The following is a 17,576-nucleotide window of genomic DNA, read 5'->3' as shown; positions in this document are numbered from 1 at the left end:
TAGGTCTGTCACAAAAAGCTAGAATGGCTACTCTGAAACCGTGTTAATAAAAAGTAAAAAATTCTAAAAAAATGCTTGGTGGTTCTGTCTCAAAAATGAAGCCTTAAGCTTACTGTAAGGTTAAACTATAGAGGCTTCAATCTGGAAGTAAATGATATACTTACTACGAATATATACATACTCTTGGACAGTCAAGCTGTTTTAAAGTCCATAAGTTCAGTCCAGTTTACATCTAGGACAGTCTTTGACTGCTACACATCACTAAACGAGATGTCGACGCAGCGCAATATTTTTCTAGTCTGGGTTCCCGGAGATAGGGATATTGCTGCAATCGTTTGCAATCAACTACAATTGCAAAGCAGACGAACTAGGTAGACGGGGTGCTTCGGGAAACTATTCGGAACACCTGAACAATCTGGGCATATCATTGACATCACATATTGACTGTTATTGAGTTCTTCCTTTACTGAACTTTTTAAGAGAATATAGGAAGACTCAACGATATGTAGGCAACTGCATGCAATTTGATCACGTTCCACTCAAAGGAAATCCTATTCTCTCAATGAGGTGCCCAATAGAGATATTAGTGATAGGTTTACTCACAGGTCACTGTATTTCAGGTAACCCTGCTAGAAAATTGAATCTCTCTTTTAAGCATAGCTACCGCAGTTGTGAAGAGGACGATGAAGTGCCTCCCTTATGCTTTATTTCTGTTCAACACTTTCTCTTTTGAGGATCTTGGTCATATTTCCAAATATTTTCCAAAGGTTCAAAGTGGTTCTAAACTTCTGAATTTTTCTATATACAGTAACACAGTGGGCTTATAGTCCTAAGTGGATTCCGTGCGATTCCCGGTATTGTTCTTATTAGGAACCAATAGGTATTTGTATGGCTAAGGTCAGGTAATATTCTCTGCAGGGAGGTTTACATTTAGTGAAAAATAAAGTATAATGTCATATCATTGTGAAATTAGCGACAGATATTTAAGGTGTTTAATCTTTTTTCGGTTTAAGTGTTCTACACGAATAGATATAGACTTACGAACAGATTTAGATTTACAAATAGATGCAGACTTTTGGAACTTTGAATAAAATATCAAAAATGGCAAAATACCATATAAGTTTATATAAAGTTTTGTCTGATATATGCTAGAGTTATTTCAAATCCAGAAAGATGTATTATTATAAGCTATATCTGATAAAGTCGCCGTTCCGATTAATGCAGTTAGCTTCGTGCACAATTAAAGGAAGCAAATTTGCAACACTGCAGAAGTACAGTAAAGAATTATCATACAAACAAAATAAAATAAAATAAATTAAATAAAGACAACAATTCCGTCTTATTCATAGATAACTATTTTCACAAGATTTTTTATTAAAGCAAAATAAAAAAAATATAAAAGTCCTTCCCCCTATAAAATTAACTATAGACGTTCTTATTAACTTTATATGCTATATAAATTCTGATGATATTGGGTCATCACCCTTGTTAAAATCGTCTTTATTTTTATCGAAACGAATTTATTTACTTCTATGTATTTAATTAGTTAAATTTAGTTTAGAGTAAAATCATTTACTTAAAAAAAATGCAAATTTAACAATTTATAAAATTGACAATGACCAGACACGTTTAGGACCTGACAAATTACGATTTCAAAAAAAACACATAAAATTAAAAGACAGACGAAATCCATTAGAAAGGAAAAGGGAATAAAATTGAGAGCTCAAAAAGGTGGATAAACACATTTGAAGTCAAATGACGATTCGGTCTATGAAGCTTATTTAAATTCATTTTCGTTCCAAGTCATTAACGACAATGCTTCAATTTTAGCAAAAAGTCAACTCAATAAATTCTTTAAGGCAACAAAATAAATAATTTCATTTAAAATAGATAAAACTAAAAAATTCAATAATTGATTAAAATTTGAACGTTGAGAAAAACCAGGAATATTTAAATCAAATAAATTTCAATTAAAAAAGTCTACTCTTAGCATACTCTTGAACAGTTCTGGAAACTATTCGTCAAATTTAATTAAGTAGTATAAACAATTTCAGCTTAAAAGCATAACCAATGATAATCAATCCTTAGTGATCTTCCCTTGAGACCAAAAGGTTTTTAAAACCACTTACTTACTTACCTAGTTGACCATTGTAAGTGATAGTAGTCCACTTTCACGTCCACTTGCTTTCCATAGACAACCTGATCAATAACTTGCTATCGCCAATTTGTAATACCAAGCGATATGCTGTTTATCTGATGTTTTTCCTAAATAAAAGGCTATTCTTGACCGAACAGCGGATAACCCTTTAAACACCTTTCTTATAGAAGCATTTTTATTCACTCGTACGACATAACCTGGACAACGAATGTTCTGATTATGCGATTATTTCTTTATTCGATTATTTATGTTATACAGCTTAATGTTCCATCTTATTCGATACTTGTAAACAAGCCGTACGGAACCGTATATCTTTCGAAATATATTAAACTTAAACGTTCTTTATGCCACTATTGAAGTATTAGTTATTGTCCAAGCTTCTACCGGAAAGGTATGACAAGAAATTTGTAGCATCTTTATCTCAATTATCTATTGACTAAGTTAACTAGAATGATTCTCATTAGTTCCCAAATAAGTAAAGTCTTTCATAACTTCAACTTGTAGTTGTCCAAGGTGTTGTATGCCCCAACGCTAATCTTTTGAACCTTAGGACCAACATCACTCTTAAAATCTCTATAAGTTAACAAAAATCAACGCCTATATTAAGATATATTAATGGAAGTTAATTTATCCTTACTCAAAGGGTTGAATGTCTGCTGTTAGTTTAGGGTCATGACAAGAATTTTGAGGAAATTTTCCAATCCAAAAATCACATTTTCATTAATTTAAAATTGAATGAATTTTTAAATTTATAAAACTTTAGTTTTGTGACAATATAAAAAATTATAATCACTATGCTTTGGTGAATAATATGAAAATTTAAAACACGATGTGTGTATCCCTCAGGGCATTTGGGTTTAACAACTCTATTTTTAATGCCGTATATCGCCTAATATCCATCATCAGTAATCTTTGGAAATATTTATTGATTTAATCATTCCTAATTAATTTTTGGACCGCATTTTATTATTATTATGTTGAAGCTGTTTTGAGCTAGTGCACTTAAACACTTAAACACTTATACTCTTTTTTAACTCGAGGTATTTTCAAAACCCCTCTTTACACCTTGACTAGATTATTGTTTATCACTTCATCAGACTAAGCAATAATTGACCTCAAATCTGCAAACCTCCCCGAGGAGCCTGTAACCATTTTAAGATTTGTTAATGTTATTGACATTATATTGTTATTATAATTTCATCATCTTTATTAAATGTATTAATTCACTTACCTTATATCTAAAGAAAATCTATTTCAATAATATTGTGTAATATTACTAGCATTTCATTTTATTTTTAAATTGTCGTATCTTTGCAAATTTATTATTTGAATTTGTAGTCTTTTTAAATGTTTAAAGAATCCGGATGAAAAAGCAAAAAGTAATCCCTTTAACTGTTAATCCATATCACTCTTTTTTAAGAGCAGAATATTTCAACTCCATAAACTCACAAGAAGATACAATAGAAAACAAGTAAGCAGCAGTAGTTTGTGTTTAAAAATATTACCCTTTAAATTTAAAAGTATCAAATTGCAAATTAACATAATCAATTAAAATGCAGATAAGCCATTTAAGTCGTGTAATGTTTTCTCTAAACAGGCAGGATCAAGTACTTAAGCCCAGAACAAAATAATTGCTATTTCGCCACCCTCTTCCATGTGCGCATACAATTAAAATGTGAAAAATCGTGAATGCAGTGTATTCGCTACAGGATTGCGTTCCAAACGATTTTTCGGCAATTATTCCATGCCCGTCCTACCGGACGATTTCGAGTGCCGAGTGTCGAGTGTCTAGTACTCGTTCACGTTATTATTCGGCCAAACATTTGCATTTAATATGCTGTTACGCCGCCTGTGCAAAATAACTTAACTGCTTCCGTTCATATTTACTTTCTGAACTCACACAAGACTTTAGTGGATCATAATTCCTCTGAGACAAGCAAACTTTTGCTTTTTGGGAAAGTTCAAAGCTCACAGCTGCCGCCGAAGAAAAATATTATATGGACGATGTAGTTTATAACAGAAACACTAAGAGCAAATGAAGTCGAATAATTATATGCATAAGGAAACTTGTTAAGTCGAAACTTACTGAAACGATTCGCCATACTCTCAACTAAGACACTCGCTCTGACGAGGATAATGTATTCGCAGTCGTGTTTCACAAAGCATATTGAAGTTCATTTATTTTGTACAGTCGAGTATTGTTCTTGTTATTGTTGTAAAATGTCCAACATTAAAATTTAAAATAATTATTGTCGTCTTACATGAGAAACCAGTAGAAGAATGTAGAACGGGCAACCCTTTTGCTGTAAGGATTTTACTAACGTTCCTGAATTTTACTTTAATTGTTATTTCCCTCTAGTTTTTCTCTCATACTTTTTATTATACAATAATAACTTATAGTATATTTATTTTTATTTTTGATTAATTTATGTGCTATTTTGAAAATATACAATAGATTAAAGTATGTGTCAAAGCAATAATAAAATAGCAGGTAAATTCTTAATTTTTTCACAAATATATAAAGTAGAATGAAAAAATACATAATTTTTAGACAAATATGTTGATAAATATTTATAAATTGATACAAAATATTCAAAAAGTAACTTAAAGCTTTAATAATCAGTTTTATGTCGAATTTTTTGTCCTGACAGCACAGTGCTTATATACTTAAATTACTGCACATAGACACTGTGATCAAAACACTCTAAGGTCTTTTTGTTTAATGGGAGTTTGAAAACCTGTTCCGTGTGAAATTTCAGCCGCCCTAAAAACTCCCCTCGTCCGGACGGAAAGCTTCTTCAGGAACCACCTTTAGGTAATACGTCTGAAGGCATCCTTAGCAAAAGCTCAAATCGTTAATCTGGTCGTCACGTCAGTAATCGTAACTGTTTGATCGTAATCGTCCACTTGACGAACCATCTCTACCCGCCGTCGAAGTTGTTCAGTAGCTCTCGATTCTCTCACCAGAGAGTAAACAGTCGAATCCATCATCTACCAGTTGTTAGCCGAACTAAGCATGAAGAGAACCAAGCATAAAGTCCACAGGAACAGTCCACTGCGGATGATTTTCTACCCTTAATATACTATCTTCTGTTCAGTATTTATCTATCTGTTCTCTAATTATCTTATCCGTTTTTTGAATGAAAACCATAATGTTAACTGTGAGAACATCCCAATCTCAAACAGCGGTAATCGTTTCCATTTCCAGAAATATTCCTCGAGCCTAGTATTTTAGTTCTGGCTAAGATTGAAGCCAAACAGTTACAAAGTATGTGGCTTGAGATCCGATCCACCTTGAGACAGAATCAATATTTCATTTTCTTTGACAGAAATGATAGAACAGAATAATAAAATATTGGAAGCGTTCCAAAGAAACATCTTTCTGAAAATTATTATTCTTTTATTAAGAATACATAATAGGTAAAGAATAAAGAATAGGTTTGTTCATAAAACTACGGCAAAATTCGGTCGGCTTCATTAAACTGATAGTTTCCTGGAATGTTGTACCAGTAGCGACTTCTGTTAAATTAAAATTTAAAATATAGTATCATGCCGCTCCATCTATTATGGAGCTGTTGCACTTTGTATTAATTATATTTACTTATAAGAAGAAACCCCATAAATGTTTTGGATTAATGACGATAGTCATGTGTATTTGCAAGCAGTCTTCTGCAAACACTAAAATCAGGTTTCTGACTCGATAATCGTTTTAATCCAATAGATATTGGGGGCCAATTCATTGAATATTTCTTTTAAATAATATATGTTTATAAGGGGAAAATTTTTAAATGTGATTTACCTTTTGACCTGCTGATTAATGCCAACAAACTGTAATATTAATAATTATCTATCTATTTAAAATCAGATTAAATATATAATATGTGATAAGTCCATACAATTTATAATAAGTTAATTGAAATTAAAGGATTAAGCAACAATATAATCACTAAAAAAAGAATAATATCAACTATCCTAAAAAAGATTTATTTAATTTATTCTCTTCATATATAAGCCCCTCAAAAAAAGGAGCAGTACCAAATCTTTTCCACTTTTATTGACTTTAAATAAAACTAAACATTTAGAATCATTTAGAACATTCAGAACCCAACCCTTTTCCTTTTTAATAGAAAAGGTATTTATTATTTATTTTTTAAATATTTCTTCTATCGAAATGACATTTCCTTCTACTGAATTTATTCACATTCATTGTTAAGATTTACCACTTCAACTGTCACATAAGCTGCCAACTAAGTCAAAAGGTCTCTGGTTGTTGTGTAAACAATTTAAAGCATTTAAGTGCTTGGCAATTACCGATGATTCGTTTAGAAAAATCTAGTGCAGATAAGCCAAGTTGCGTGTAAGCCTTCAGAGGTGACACACAGTTCCACATATTCATCTACACATATACAGGAGTACTATTTTGCAATGAGCACCTTAAGCTACTAAGCTTTGTACTCGTTACGCAATTACACATCATACATCCTCTAAAGCAGCTACCAGTTCGCGTTAATGTCAACGGAGCCGGAGCCAGAGCCACCGCGTTGGGCATGCATGGCAAACAAGTTACGCACTGGAAGCCTACTTAGTCAGTCTTTAATGGTTGTAATGGCTTAACTGCTTTTAAATTGGCCTCATATGGAAATTGCAAAATAGTTGTAAAATTTTCTAATTTTATGTGTTCTTCTAGAGTCTTAACATGGAATGCCATGCAAAGTAGTCGTCTTGTCGTACACTTAATCACATGCTCCGGAATGTAATTGTTAGTCCAAAGCAATGTAATTAAATCGAGTAACGCATTAACTTGTATTTTTATTGAAGTAATTTTCTGCTATTAAATTACAATAGCATTTAGCTTAAATCTTCATTGTAGTAATACTTATACGTTATTTACTATACTCTCTCCTTGCGAATACGTTTTTGTGATCTACATATGGCTTATATATAATTTTTGAGTGCATGTAATCAATTTACTTGATATATGTTCATCTAACAGTAAATTGTTTTTAGAAAATATTTAACAAAATAATTACATTAAAAAAAGTATAATACATATTAAATTAAAATAGCAATATCAACATCATCATCTAAAGTCCTCACGAATATGTATGGTCACGTTCAAGTCCAAATAGTTATGGCGCTAGTTTAAACAGAAATTGACGACAAACCACTCTTCGTGTGAAAAACTATAGAATTAGATGTGACGTCAAGCAAGAAAAATATAGAAAACAGAAACCAAAAAATATCTCACTTAGCCTTACCTAGTCCTCACCTAGCCACCTAAAGTTAGTTCACATTTAAAGGACACTTAAACTGAGACAAATATTACCAAAGTTACACTAACTACTTCTTACTTTATTCATGTTAAACCTTTAGGTTATCCAGTTAAAGTTAAGGAGATCCGATAAAGCTACTTTCTGGACCTAATTGATGACTTATTGTATTGTGACTCCTTAGGGTAAACAATCTATACCACAAATGGCGCCCTTAATTGGGTTTGCTTTACTTGGGTGAGTGAGTTTTCGCTGTTGGATATATCAATCACAGTTCAATACTATACATATTGACTTCAAAGCCTCATGTACTCAGTTGTGAGATAGATGAAGAATTGATTCACTTCTCGTCGTCTTCAAATATGTTAGTCTCAGTCAAATACTATGAATATTGCCTTCAACGCCTTATGGACTCAGCTGCGAGATAGATGTAGAGTTGTTCCAATTTTTGTCACTGTCAGATATATCAGTCTCAGTCTGATACTAAGAATATTAAATTTAAAGCCTCGTATACTTAATTGTAAGATAGATGAAAAGATAGTCCATATCTACTTTGTTCTTGATAGGTGCGAGTGCTATTTAAGTTTAAAATGCTAGATGACATAGGTAATTATTCGTGACACAGTTTGGGGTTTGTTATTCCATAGTTTATATGGAAGAATAACAATACCAGTTAAGTGGTAAAGCCTTTATCTGCTAGGAAGTGAAGACTCACAATAAAAGTGCTGTTAGCTGGGGATGTCCATTTCACAAAAATGACAAACATCATTGCGGAAGATCTGACGTTTACAAACTGTAAACTAACTAGTTTGTAGACTCTAAGAAGTAAATAAGTAAAGTAAATAAATAATTAACTAAGTAAATAAAGTAAATAACTTAAAAACTCTATAAGTAACCACCTTATAGACTATTATAAGTAAATAAGGAAGATAAAGAAATAAGTAAAGTAAAAAAAGGTTAAGTGTATAAGTCTACCTTGCTTAGCGAAAGCATCTTCCATCATTGCCTGAGGCCAATGGTTTGAACTACAAGGTTTGAAATACTTATTAAATCCTTGAAGCATTTTTTACGATAAGATAATGGGCCACCAAGATTACGGTAATCATAAAAAACTTTAAACTGTTTTAATGTAAACTCAAGCTTAAGTAACTAGTATTTGAGTTCCTCTGACTAGACTAAACTACCGCCATTTTCTTTTTAAGTTTCAAGATCTTAACTATTACTAACTAAAAGTGACTCTCGAGTTGAGAGTTGAAATGTAGAATATATTAAAAAATATTAAACAAACGTTGAATTTTAACACAAAGTGACCTATAGCCGGATTAAAAATACGAGGGCGGTTTGATAAATCAGTGAACTTTTGAATAAAACAAATTTTTTTTCGGCAAATAAACATTTTATTTTTCTACATAATCACCTTTTAGCTCGATACATTTAGTGCAGCGTTTTTCTAATTTTCTTATTCCCTCCAAATAATAGGTTTTCTCAAAGCTCTCAAAATACGCGTTTGTTTCGGTAATGACTTCTTCATTCGACTCAAATCTTTTACCGCCCAGCCATTTCTTTAGGTTTGGAAACAGAAAATAGTCGCAGGGGGCTAAATCTGGAGAATATGCTGGATGGGGTAGCAGTTTGTATCCCAATTCGTGGATTTGGGAATATAATGCTTAATAAGCACACGAAATTCACTTTTTTCCATTTTCGTAAAAATTCACGAGGTTGTCTGCTTTGAACGGCTATCAAACTGGTAGATTATAGCTGATGGCAGCACTGTTGCATTTGGAGTAACTGCGCGGGTAATTCAAAAAGTCACTGACTTATCAAACCGCCTTCGTACCATTAAAATCATTATATGAACTAATATTATTGTTAAATGATTGTTATTATTGATTGTTATTATTGTTAAATGATTGTTGAACTTGTGTGTGTATTTTTTAAGTGTTTAAGACCCATACACAAAAAAGATCCTTACACAATTTCAAATCCTTTGAACCTACTATTTTATTTTTTGGACTGTAGTTGAAATGTAGTTAAAATTCCACGTTTTAATAAGAAATTCCTTTACAAAGATACAAAGATACAAATATAAGATATAAGTTGTATCTAGATTTAAGTACTATTTCTTTGGTCTAAAGTATAACTGCATCATAAACAATTTGTTTATTGCTTATTAAATAAATTCCTTATAAACAATTCGAAATCTTTTGAAAATGGAAAAAACTTCTTACCAAAGCCCAAAAGCAAAATTAAAAGGAAAAACTTTGATCAGCGTTAAACCCTGAGCAGTAATTGTTAGAATTTTCCCATTTTTCTTAAGTTTTATTTGAAAAGTTTGAAATGACTTTTTAAAACGAAAATCAACAATGCCAAGAGGTGAAGAAAGTTGCTCGTTACATTTGATTTATGAAACTCAATTTAACACCCGAAAAATTTGTTGAACTTAAAAAATACAAAATAAAAAAAAAATAAAAAATAAAAAACGTGAAAACAGAGTAAAATAATCAACACAAATTAATTGCCGTTGTTGCGCTTGATGTATTACGATTTGTTGAAGATACACAGATACGGATGAACTCATGCTTAAGATACTTTTATGGCGCACTTAAAGCACTGAGCAAGGAGTACTGAAGCAACTTTTAATGCAATTCCAAAAATTACACAAATAATTGAAGGTTTCAAGGAGAGAAGATAACTACAGTGGAATTTAAAATTTGTTTCATTGAATGAACGTGAAAGAAGTAATTCATACTATATATTAGGTAGAAAAAATGGATACATCCAGTACCTCATTTAACTTCTCCTATGCTTTGTAAGCACCGAAGGAATTTAACAATTTTAAGTGAAGTGTTGAAAACAATAAATAAAATCAAAAGATCTCGGTATGTATCTGTGTGTGTCGAAATTGTTGGCACATCACCTTCAGAGCGTTTCTTCTAGGGTAAATAGTGAAAGGCTTATATCCTTTCACTTAACGAACTTCACATTTAACGGATGAAAAGTTATTCTAATAAATTTTTTAGAAAATTTTAAGCTTCATATTGCATGTTGCAGTTCTGTACTTAATGGCCTTTATTAAAGAAATGTTGCCATTAAAGCTGCAGCTTCCAGTTAGACAAATGTTATCAAGTATAAGTTTTCTTTTCCTTCCCGCCTTCCTTCCTAACTTTCGTCCCTTCATCCCTTCATCCCTTCGTCCTTTTGTAGTTTTCAGTTGTTATTTGTGAAAACTGAAGCATCTGTGTAGCAGGTGCCAGTATTAAATTTTTGCGCTTAGTTAAGTTTTTATTTTTTTCAGTTATTTTTCCAAATATCTTATTTTGTAAACTTTTCAAACGAGCATTTATTCTAATTTATTTTTTTTGATTTTTCTTTTTTCCAAATATTTTTGTGTAGTGGAAAATATAATTTATTACATCTTTTCTTGTTCTTATAACAGTTCTTTTAATTTTTCTTGTACGCTACAGCAAGCAGTTGTGAATTTTTGGAACTTGAAACATATATCTACAACATCGTCATATCCTTTAAGTCCTTAAGTCCTTAAAAAGTAAGCGCTCATATGACTACAGATGTCACCGTTATTGAACATGAGTTGGACATCGGCAAAATCCATGTATTAAGCACCAAAGCGGAGAGATTAACTGTGGTACTGGTACACCTTGAGATACAAAGAGTTTAGTTCAATATTAATTTCAGTTAAATTTTTATGAAAAATTTTATGATAGTAAAAGACACAATACAGATGCTTAGAAGGATTTACTAGCCATGTAACATCTATGAATGGCTGCTCACATTCAACAAATCGTACTAAAGTGTTTTAATCCTATTCGTACGGGATAGGTACAATTGTTACTTTTGCACTTTCCAATTGCAACAACTGCTTTTGCCTATACCGCAGCGGCCTGAAATTTTAGAAGTTCTCTATACTTTTACTTTAGATGTTATATTAAAATTCTAGACAAATATCTGAATAACTTTCTAAGATATGAAGCAAAATATGTCGTTTAAGCACAATTTCTACTGGTCTTCGAAGAAAATGGTTACACATTTTAGAATTTCTACACTTTTGTTTTAGATAAGATTTTCAAATTATAGAAAAATATCTGAACAACTTTCTAACATATAATGCAAAATACGATGCTTAAGCACCATTTCTACTGGTCTTCGAAGAATATGGTTACCGATCTTTTTTTGTTTACAGTTTTCATTGAAACCATGCGTAGCTATTTGGGAAGATCTTTGAGGAACTTCCTTCCTTGATGTTCTCTGTAAATAACAAAAGATACCAATTCAGTGATATTAATCATGTTTTAGGCAATGTTAGTCAGTGGCCAAGGCAATGTTCGTCGTTATATTGTGCTTCACTTAATATTTTGTCCAACACATCAACGCCACCTTCTGTTATTATTAGGACTTAAAAAATAAATCACCTTTATTTATTTACCATAAAAAAGTTGGATTTTTCATACTTTATATATACAGGCACAATTGTAACTGTGTTGCCTCATAACGTTGTAAGGTTTTCCAGTTCGACAAGGCTTAAGGTTCTTCAAGTTCAGGAACCTTACCTCAACATTCCAGAAACAGTAATCCTAAAAGTGATTTCGTATGCATTAGAAATTTGTGTGCTTATTTAAAAAGCTGTCAAACGTATTACCTCTTTCGGAAGAAAAACTAAGTTTTTTGTATCGTGAAAAGCAGCGCAGTTGAAAGGATATTATACGTAGATCAAGATATTCGGAGCCTAAGAGTGCCTAATTAGAAGACATAGAATTGCAATCGGGATTGGTGGCGTGACTTGTTGAAGGAGGCCAAGTCTATACGATGATCGATTGCAGTGACAATGTTGATGATGGTCTTAGCGTTTGTATTTCGATGGTGACAGTAAAAATTATTCGCTTGAGCTCCAACACCTTATGTAGGTGTTATGTAGGTATTTATATATATACGTAATAATGAGCAAATAACTAGTTATCATGATGTGAGTTCTGATGGTTTTTAAATAAAATAATATTTTTTTACATTTATTAAACAGCTTATAGTAATTTTCTTTATATATTTTCATTAGACACAGAAAATTACCAAAAGCAACAATGTAAATGCAAAAGCAACGTACAAAGAACAACAAATTCACAACAACCACAATTGTTTGTTTAGAGAAGAACTATTTTGAGAAGAACCATTTAGACTAAGAGAATTTTCCTATATCTCACTAAATTACTTCAGTTGTTTCCAATCTCCAATAAATTATATTGGAATTATCTTTGTAGTAACTTATAACTGTCACCGATGCCGGTTCAAATTGGTCTTAAGCCCTCTTAACTTTAATACTGCATATAACTATTTTTTACGAAATAATAGAAGTACTTGGGAAAAAAACTTAACGCTTATTTGACTGCAAACTGTGCACATAATTTGTCTGAGGCAGTTCCTTTCGTAAATAATTTGTATGAGCAAAAATACACAAACAAAGCAAACAATAAACGAGCGTCTTTCTATGTGTTTTATGGTAGTTACATAGTTACAACAAAAATAAATATTTCCATCTTCTTTGTTATATTTGAGGTTTTTCATTTAAATTTTATTTTCCTATTTCCTTTACACTACAAAATTGTTTAAGTAGGCGGAAATGCATTGGAAAAATAGTTTATTGCAATATGATTCTTTTGATGTGAACTTCCCACAAAAAGCAAAATAAAAAGAAAATATTTAAAATAATATTACAATTACTTTGTCGTTTTAATACAAAATTAAAAATAACAAAAATATATTTAATTTTAAGCTTTTAAAATAATATTATTTTATTTTTAAGGAATTTAGGATTTAATAGAAAAAACAAGAACTATTTTAATCACAAAAGTTTGAAATTTTTATAGAAAATATTTATTGCATACTTTTAGGTAAACATAAATTTATTCTTTTTATCATGCATTGGTGAAACTCATTTGTTTAAACAATTGCTTTTGTTTATATTAATTTTATTATTTGCTATTTAAAAGATTTATAGAGTAAATAAAAAATGATATATATATTTAAAATTTTATGTGAGAAGTTAATAAAATTTATTATCATTTTTAGTCATAAGGTTTAATAAACTTGCACAAACATAATCCGATTAAACTAAAGTAATAAACAAATAGCTATAAAATTATTTTTAAAATGAAATAAATATTACCCCATATCCTCCCAACGTTCGATTAATCGAACAGCAACTTTTACCATTTTTCATGGATTTTTTGTTTATATTAGGAAAACTTTAGAGTTTATATATGTCATTACTTTGAATGTATGAAGCTTTAGCTTTACAAAAAATATTTATGACTTTACTCCACACCCCCTACTTCACTCTACTTACTTATTAAGCTTTAAAACAAACCAAAACCACCAAAAAAAAATCCTTGGGCGGATATGGGTTAAGGATTACTCTTAATAAATTATTTTTAGTGTTTCTTAACAATGATTAGTCGTTACTTTTTCAGCGTTGGTCATATACTTATCTTTCAATCTATGTACGTAACAATGCTATTCCTAACGTACCACAATGGGCTACTATATGAGCTCAAGTGGGCTTTTTTGGTAGAAAGGCATCCACTCCAACCTACCTACCTACCTAATAATGATTAAATTATACTTTTTTAACGACAATAACATGAAAAAATCTTAACAAATGGCACATTCTATAATTGTAAACCGCCAAGTAATTATAAAGCAGTATATACAATAGCGAAAATAAAATCAAAAAGCGTAAATGGCAATGAATCGGGCACACATTGAGGAAGTCACCAAACGAAATCTGCAAACAAACGTTATCGTGGAATCCTCAAGGAAGCAGAAGGTAGGCCTGGTAGGCCCAATCAAACGTGAAAACGAACACTAGAGGAAGAAATCTAAGCAAGCGAAAAAACCTTTGGAGATATTGAAACCCTGGCAAGAAATTGTGACAGTTGGTTAGAGTTCGTTATGGGCCAATGTTCCCCTGGGAACGTGATGGAATGAAGAAGAAGAAGATATGCTCTTTATCCATAATAACAGCCAAAGTAATCTGTTGGTGACACTAATAGTTAATGTTAAATTATTTAATATAATTTTACTCATGCACACTGCTGCTAACTATAATATTTGGCAATCAGATAAACCTTGGTTTAAGGGGTACTCAACCCATTTACAAAGTATAGACAAATACCAATATTTGTTGGTATTGCAGTCCAATAGTTTCTTTTTATAAAAATATCAATAAACACCTTCATTACAGCCATAATAGAAAATACTAAATTTTATGATAATAAACGCCTATAGACTAACTAGTGAAAAAACTGCAATTTCACTTCATTATTCCAAAGTTATCTGCAGAAAGTTTTTGAGACCAACAAAATATATTTTAAAGATTTGTCCAATTTAGGCACCTATCAGTGATATGTAAATCACAAAGAATGACCGCAGTTTTCATCTAATTGTCTAAATAATTATCTAATTATATTTATCTTAATACTGTTATTATCTATAAATTATCTAATTTATATTTATTTAAACACTGTTTACAGCTTTAACTTTTAAATGAACTTCATTCAACTGATTATAATAGAGTATTGTGTTTGGAAGTATATATTATATATATCATATACGTCATATATGAAGAAAATAAATTCATGACCTTTAGTTCATCAACTACAAGAATGCTAAACGTTACTTTTCGGGTTGCTCAGCTGTGGTTTCAAAAATTATTAACCCCGAACGTAAACATACACAGAAGAGATGTTTATTTTAAAAATTTTCTGAAACAATTGGAATTATTTAAATAAAAATAAATTGTACACATAATGTATACAAATAAATCGGTGATGTAAATAAATAAACAATTCAATTGAATAACAGTGGAATTGTATAAATACATTGCAATTCATTAAGATTAAACGTATAACAGAAATTTGTGATTGGATTCACAATCGCGAAGTCGTCGCCAAAGATTTTTTTAAATGAAGTTTTTTATTTATTATTTTTCATTTTTGGCATTTTTAGCATTGTCCAAAGATGCAGCGGCAATTCCACAACAAGCAGATGCAGCGGTAAAAGCCGAAACAATATCACCTCGAATTACTAGGCCTCCAATTAAGATGGATCCACAACCTATTATATTAATAGCAAATCCAGAACCTGTCGATTCAATAGCTACCACACCACCAATAATTATTAAGCCAATTGAAGTAAATACATTGCCATCTCGTATCATCAGACCTACACTCTGGCCGGAGCCTGTAACAGAAATATTAATAACAAATCCTGATCTGATCGATCCTTTACCTACAGAGTCACCACAAATGACAATACCATTTGAAGCAAATACATTGCCATCTCGTATCATCAGGCTTGAACCAGTCGACCCTTTACCTACAGAGTCACCACAAATTACAATTCCATTTGAAGCAAATACACTGCCATCACGTATTATCGGACCAATACGCTGGCCGGAGCCTGTAACGGATATACTAATAGTAAATCCAGATCTGGTGGACCCTTTGCCTACAGAATCACCACAAATGACAATACCATTTGAAGCAAATACATTGCCATCTCGTATCATCAGACCAATACGCTGGCCGGAGCCTGTAACAGATATACTAATAACAAATCCCGATCTGATCGACCCTTTGCCTACAGAATCACCACAAATGACAATACCATTTGAAACAAATACACTGCCATCACGTATTATCGGACCAATACGCTGGCCAGAACCTGTAACGGATATACTAATAACAAATCCTGATCTGATCGACCCTTTGCCTACAGAATCACCACAAATGACAATACCATTTGAAACAAATACACTGCCATCTTTTATCGGACGTGTTTTGTGGCCACCCCAGACGGTCATACCAATAACAAGTCCTGAGCAAACAGATGTAATAACCATATTACCAGCAAAGCCATTTAGACCTATTGCACCATGGCGCCCAATAGAATTTTTAACTTTGGATCCAATTACAGCAGCTATTAATCCTGTTAATCCTGTGAATCCTGTTACTGACTTACCAGTTACTGATGTACCAGTTACTGATGTACTAGCTACTGATGTACCAGTTACTGATTTACCAGTTACTGATGTTCCAGTTACGGATGTACCAATCACTGATGTACCAGTTACTAATTTACCTATTACTGATTTACCAGTTACTGATTTACCAGTTACTGATGTACCAATTACTGATGTGGCAATTACTGATTTACCAGTTACTGATTTACCAGTTACTGATATAACAGTTACGGATGTACCAGTTACTGATGCACCCATTACTGATTTACCAGTTACTGATGTTCCAGTTACGGATGTACCAATCACTGATTTACCAATTACTGATGTACCCATTACTGATTTACCAGTTACTAATTTACCTATTACTGATTTACCAGTTACTGATGTACCCGTTACTGATGTACCCGTTACCGATGTACCCATTACTGATTTACCAGTTACTGATTTACCAGTTACTGATTTACCTGTAACGGATATACCAGTCACGGATGTACCAGTTACGGATGTGCCAGTTACGAATGTACCAGTTACTGATGTACCAATTACTGATGTACCAGTGACGAATGTACCAATTACTGATGTACCAGTTACTAATGATCCAACTGTAATACTAAATCCAAGCGTTCAGCCTCGTTTTATACCAATAACTGAAATTTCAGTCATACCGAGAGCAGCAGCAATACCCATTATACCATCTCCCACTCCCACAAAAATATGGATTAACCCTACCCTTGAACTAAATACAGTCACAACTGATCCATTAATTTTAATTCCACCGGACGCAGTTGTTACAACAAAACCGATTGCAGTTTCATTACCACCATTCACAGAGCATCCCAACATTATACCAACAGAAATTTCTAAATTTCCACATGCAACAAATATAACATCAACTTCCATTACTAAAAATCCAAGGCATTCAATGACAAGAAGTCCGTCTCATATTAGGAAAAATAAGAAAATAAGGAAAAATAAACGTCCAAGAGGAAGAAAGCCAGTTATTCCATTTGTAACCGGAAGTCCACCACCTAGTCGTCCAGTCGGAACTCGATATACATCAATTGACACACATATCGATAACTCTGCATCTACATCTTCGACCACTGAAAAGCCAATCTAA

The 17,576-nt window shown here is 31.9% G+C and overlaps 1 protein-coding gene across 1 annotated transcript; it reads left to right on the top strand.

Annotated features, from left to right (window-relative positions):
* The first annotated feature begins 12,249 nt into the window (after nucleotides 1-12,249).
* Nucleotides 12,250-17,576, top strand: LOC119674436 (mucin-17-like). Its single transcript, XM_038085574.1, has 2 exons — nucleotides 12,250-12,292; nucleotides 15,442-17,576. The coding sequence occupies exons 1-2, from the start codon at nucleotides 12,250-12,252 to the stop codon at nucleotides 17,574-17,576; spliced, it is 2,178 nt and encodes a 725-aa protein (XP_037941502.1).

Source organism: Teleopsis dalmanni, chromosome 2, assembly GCF_002237135.1.
Source record: "Teleopsis dalmanni isolate 2A chromosome 2, ASM223713v2, whole genome shotgun sequence".
Lineage (NCBI taxonomy): Eukaryota > Metazoa > Arthropoda > Insecta > Diptera > Diopsidae > Teleopsis > Teleopsis dalmanni.
Note: the sequence above shows the minus strand (reverse complement) of the source record. Positions and strands in the feature narration are given on the sequence as shown.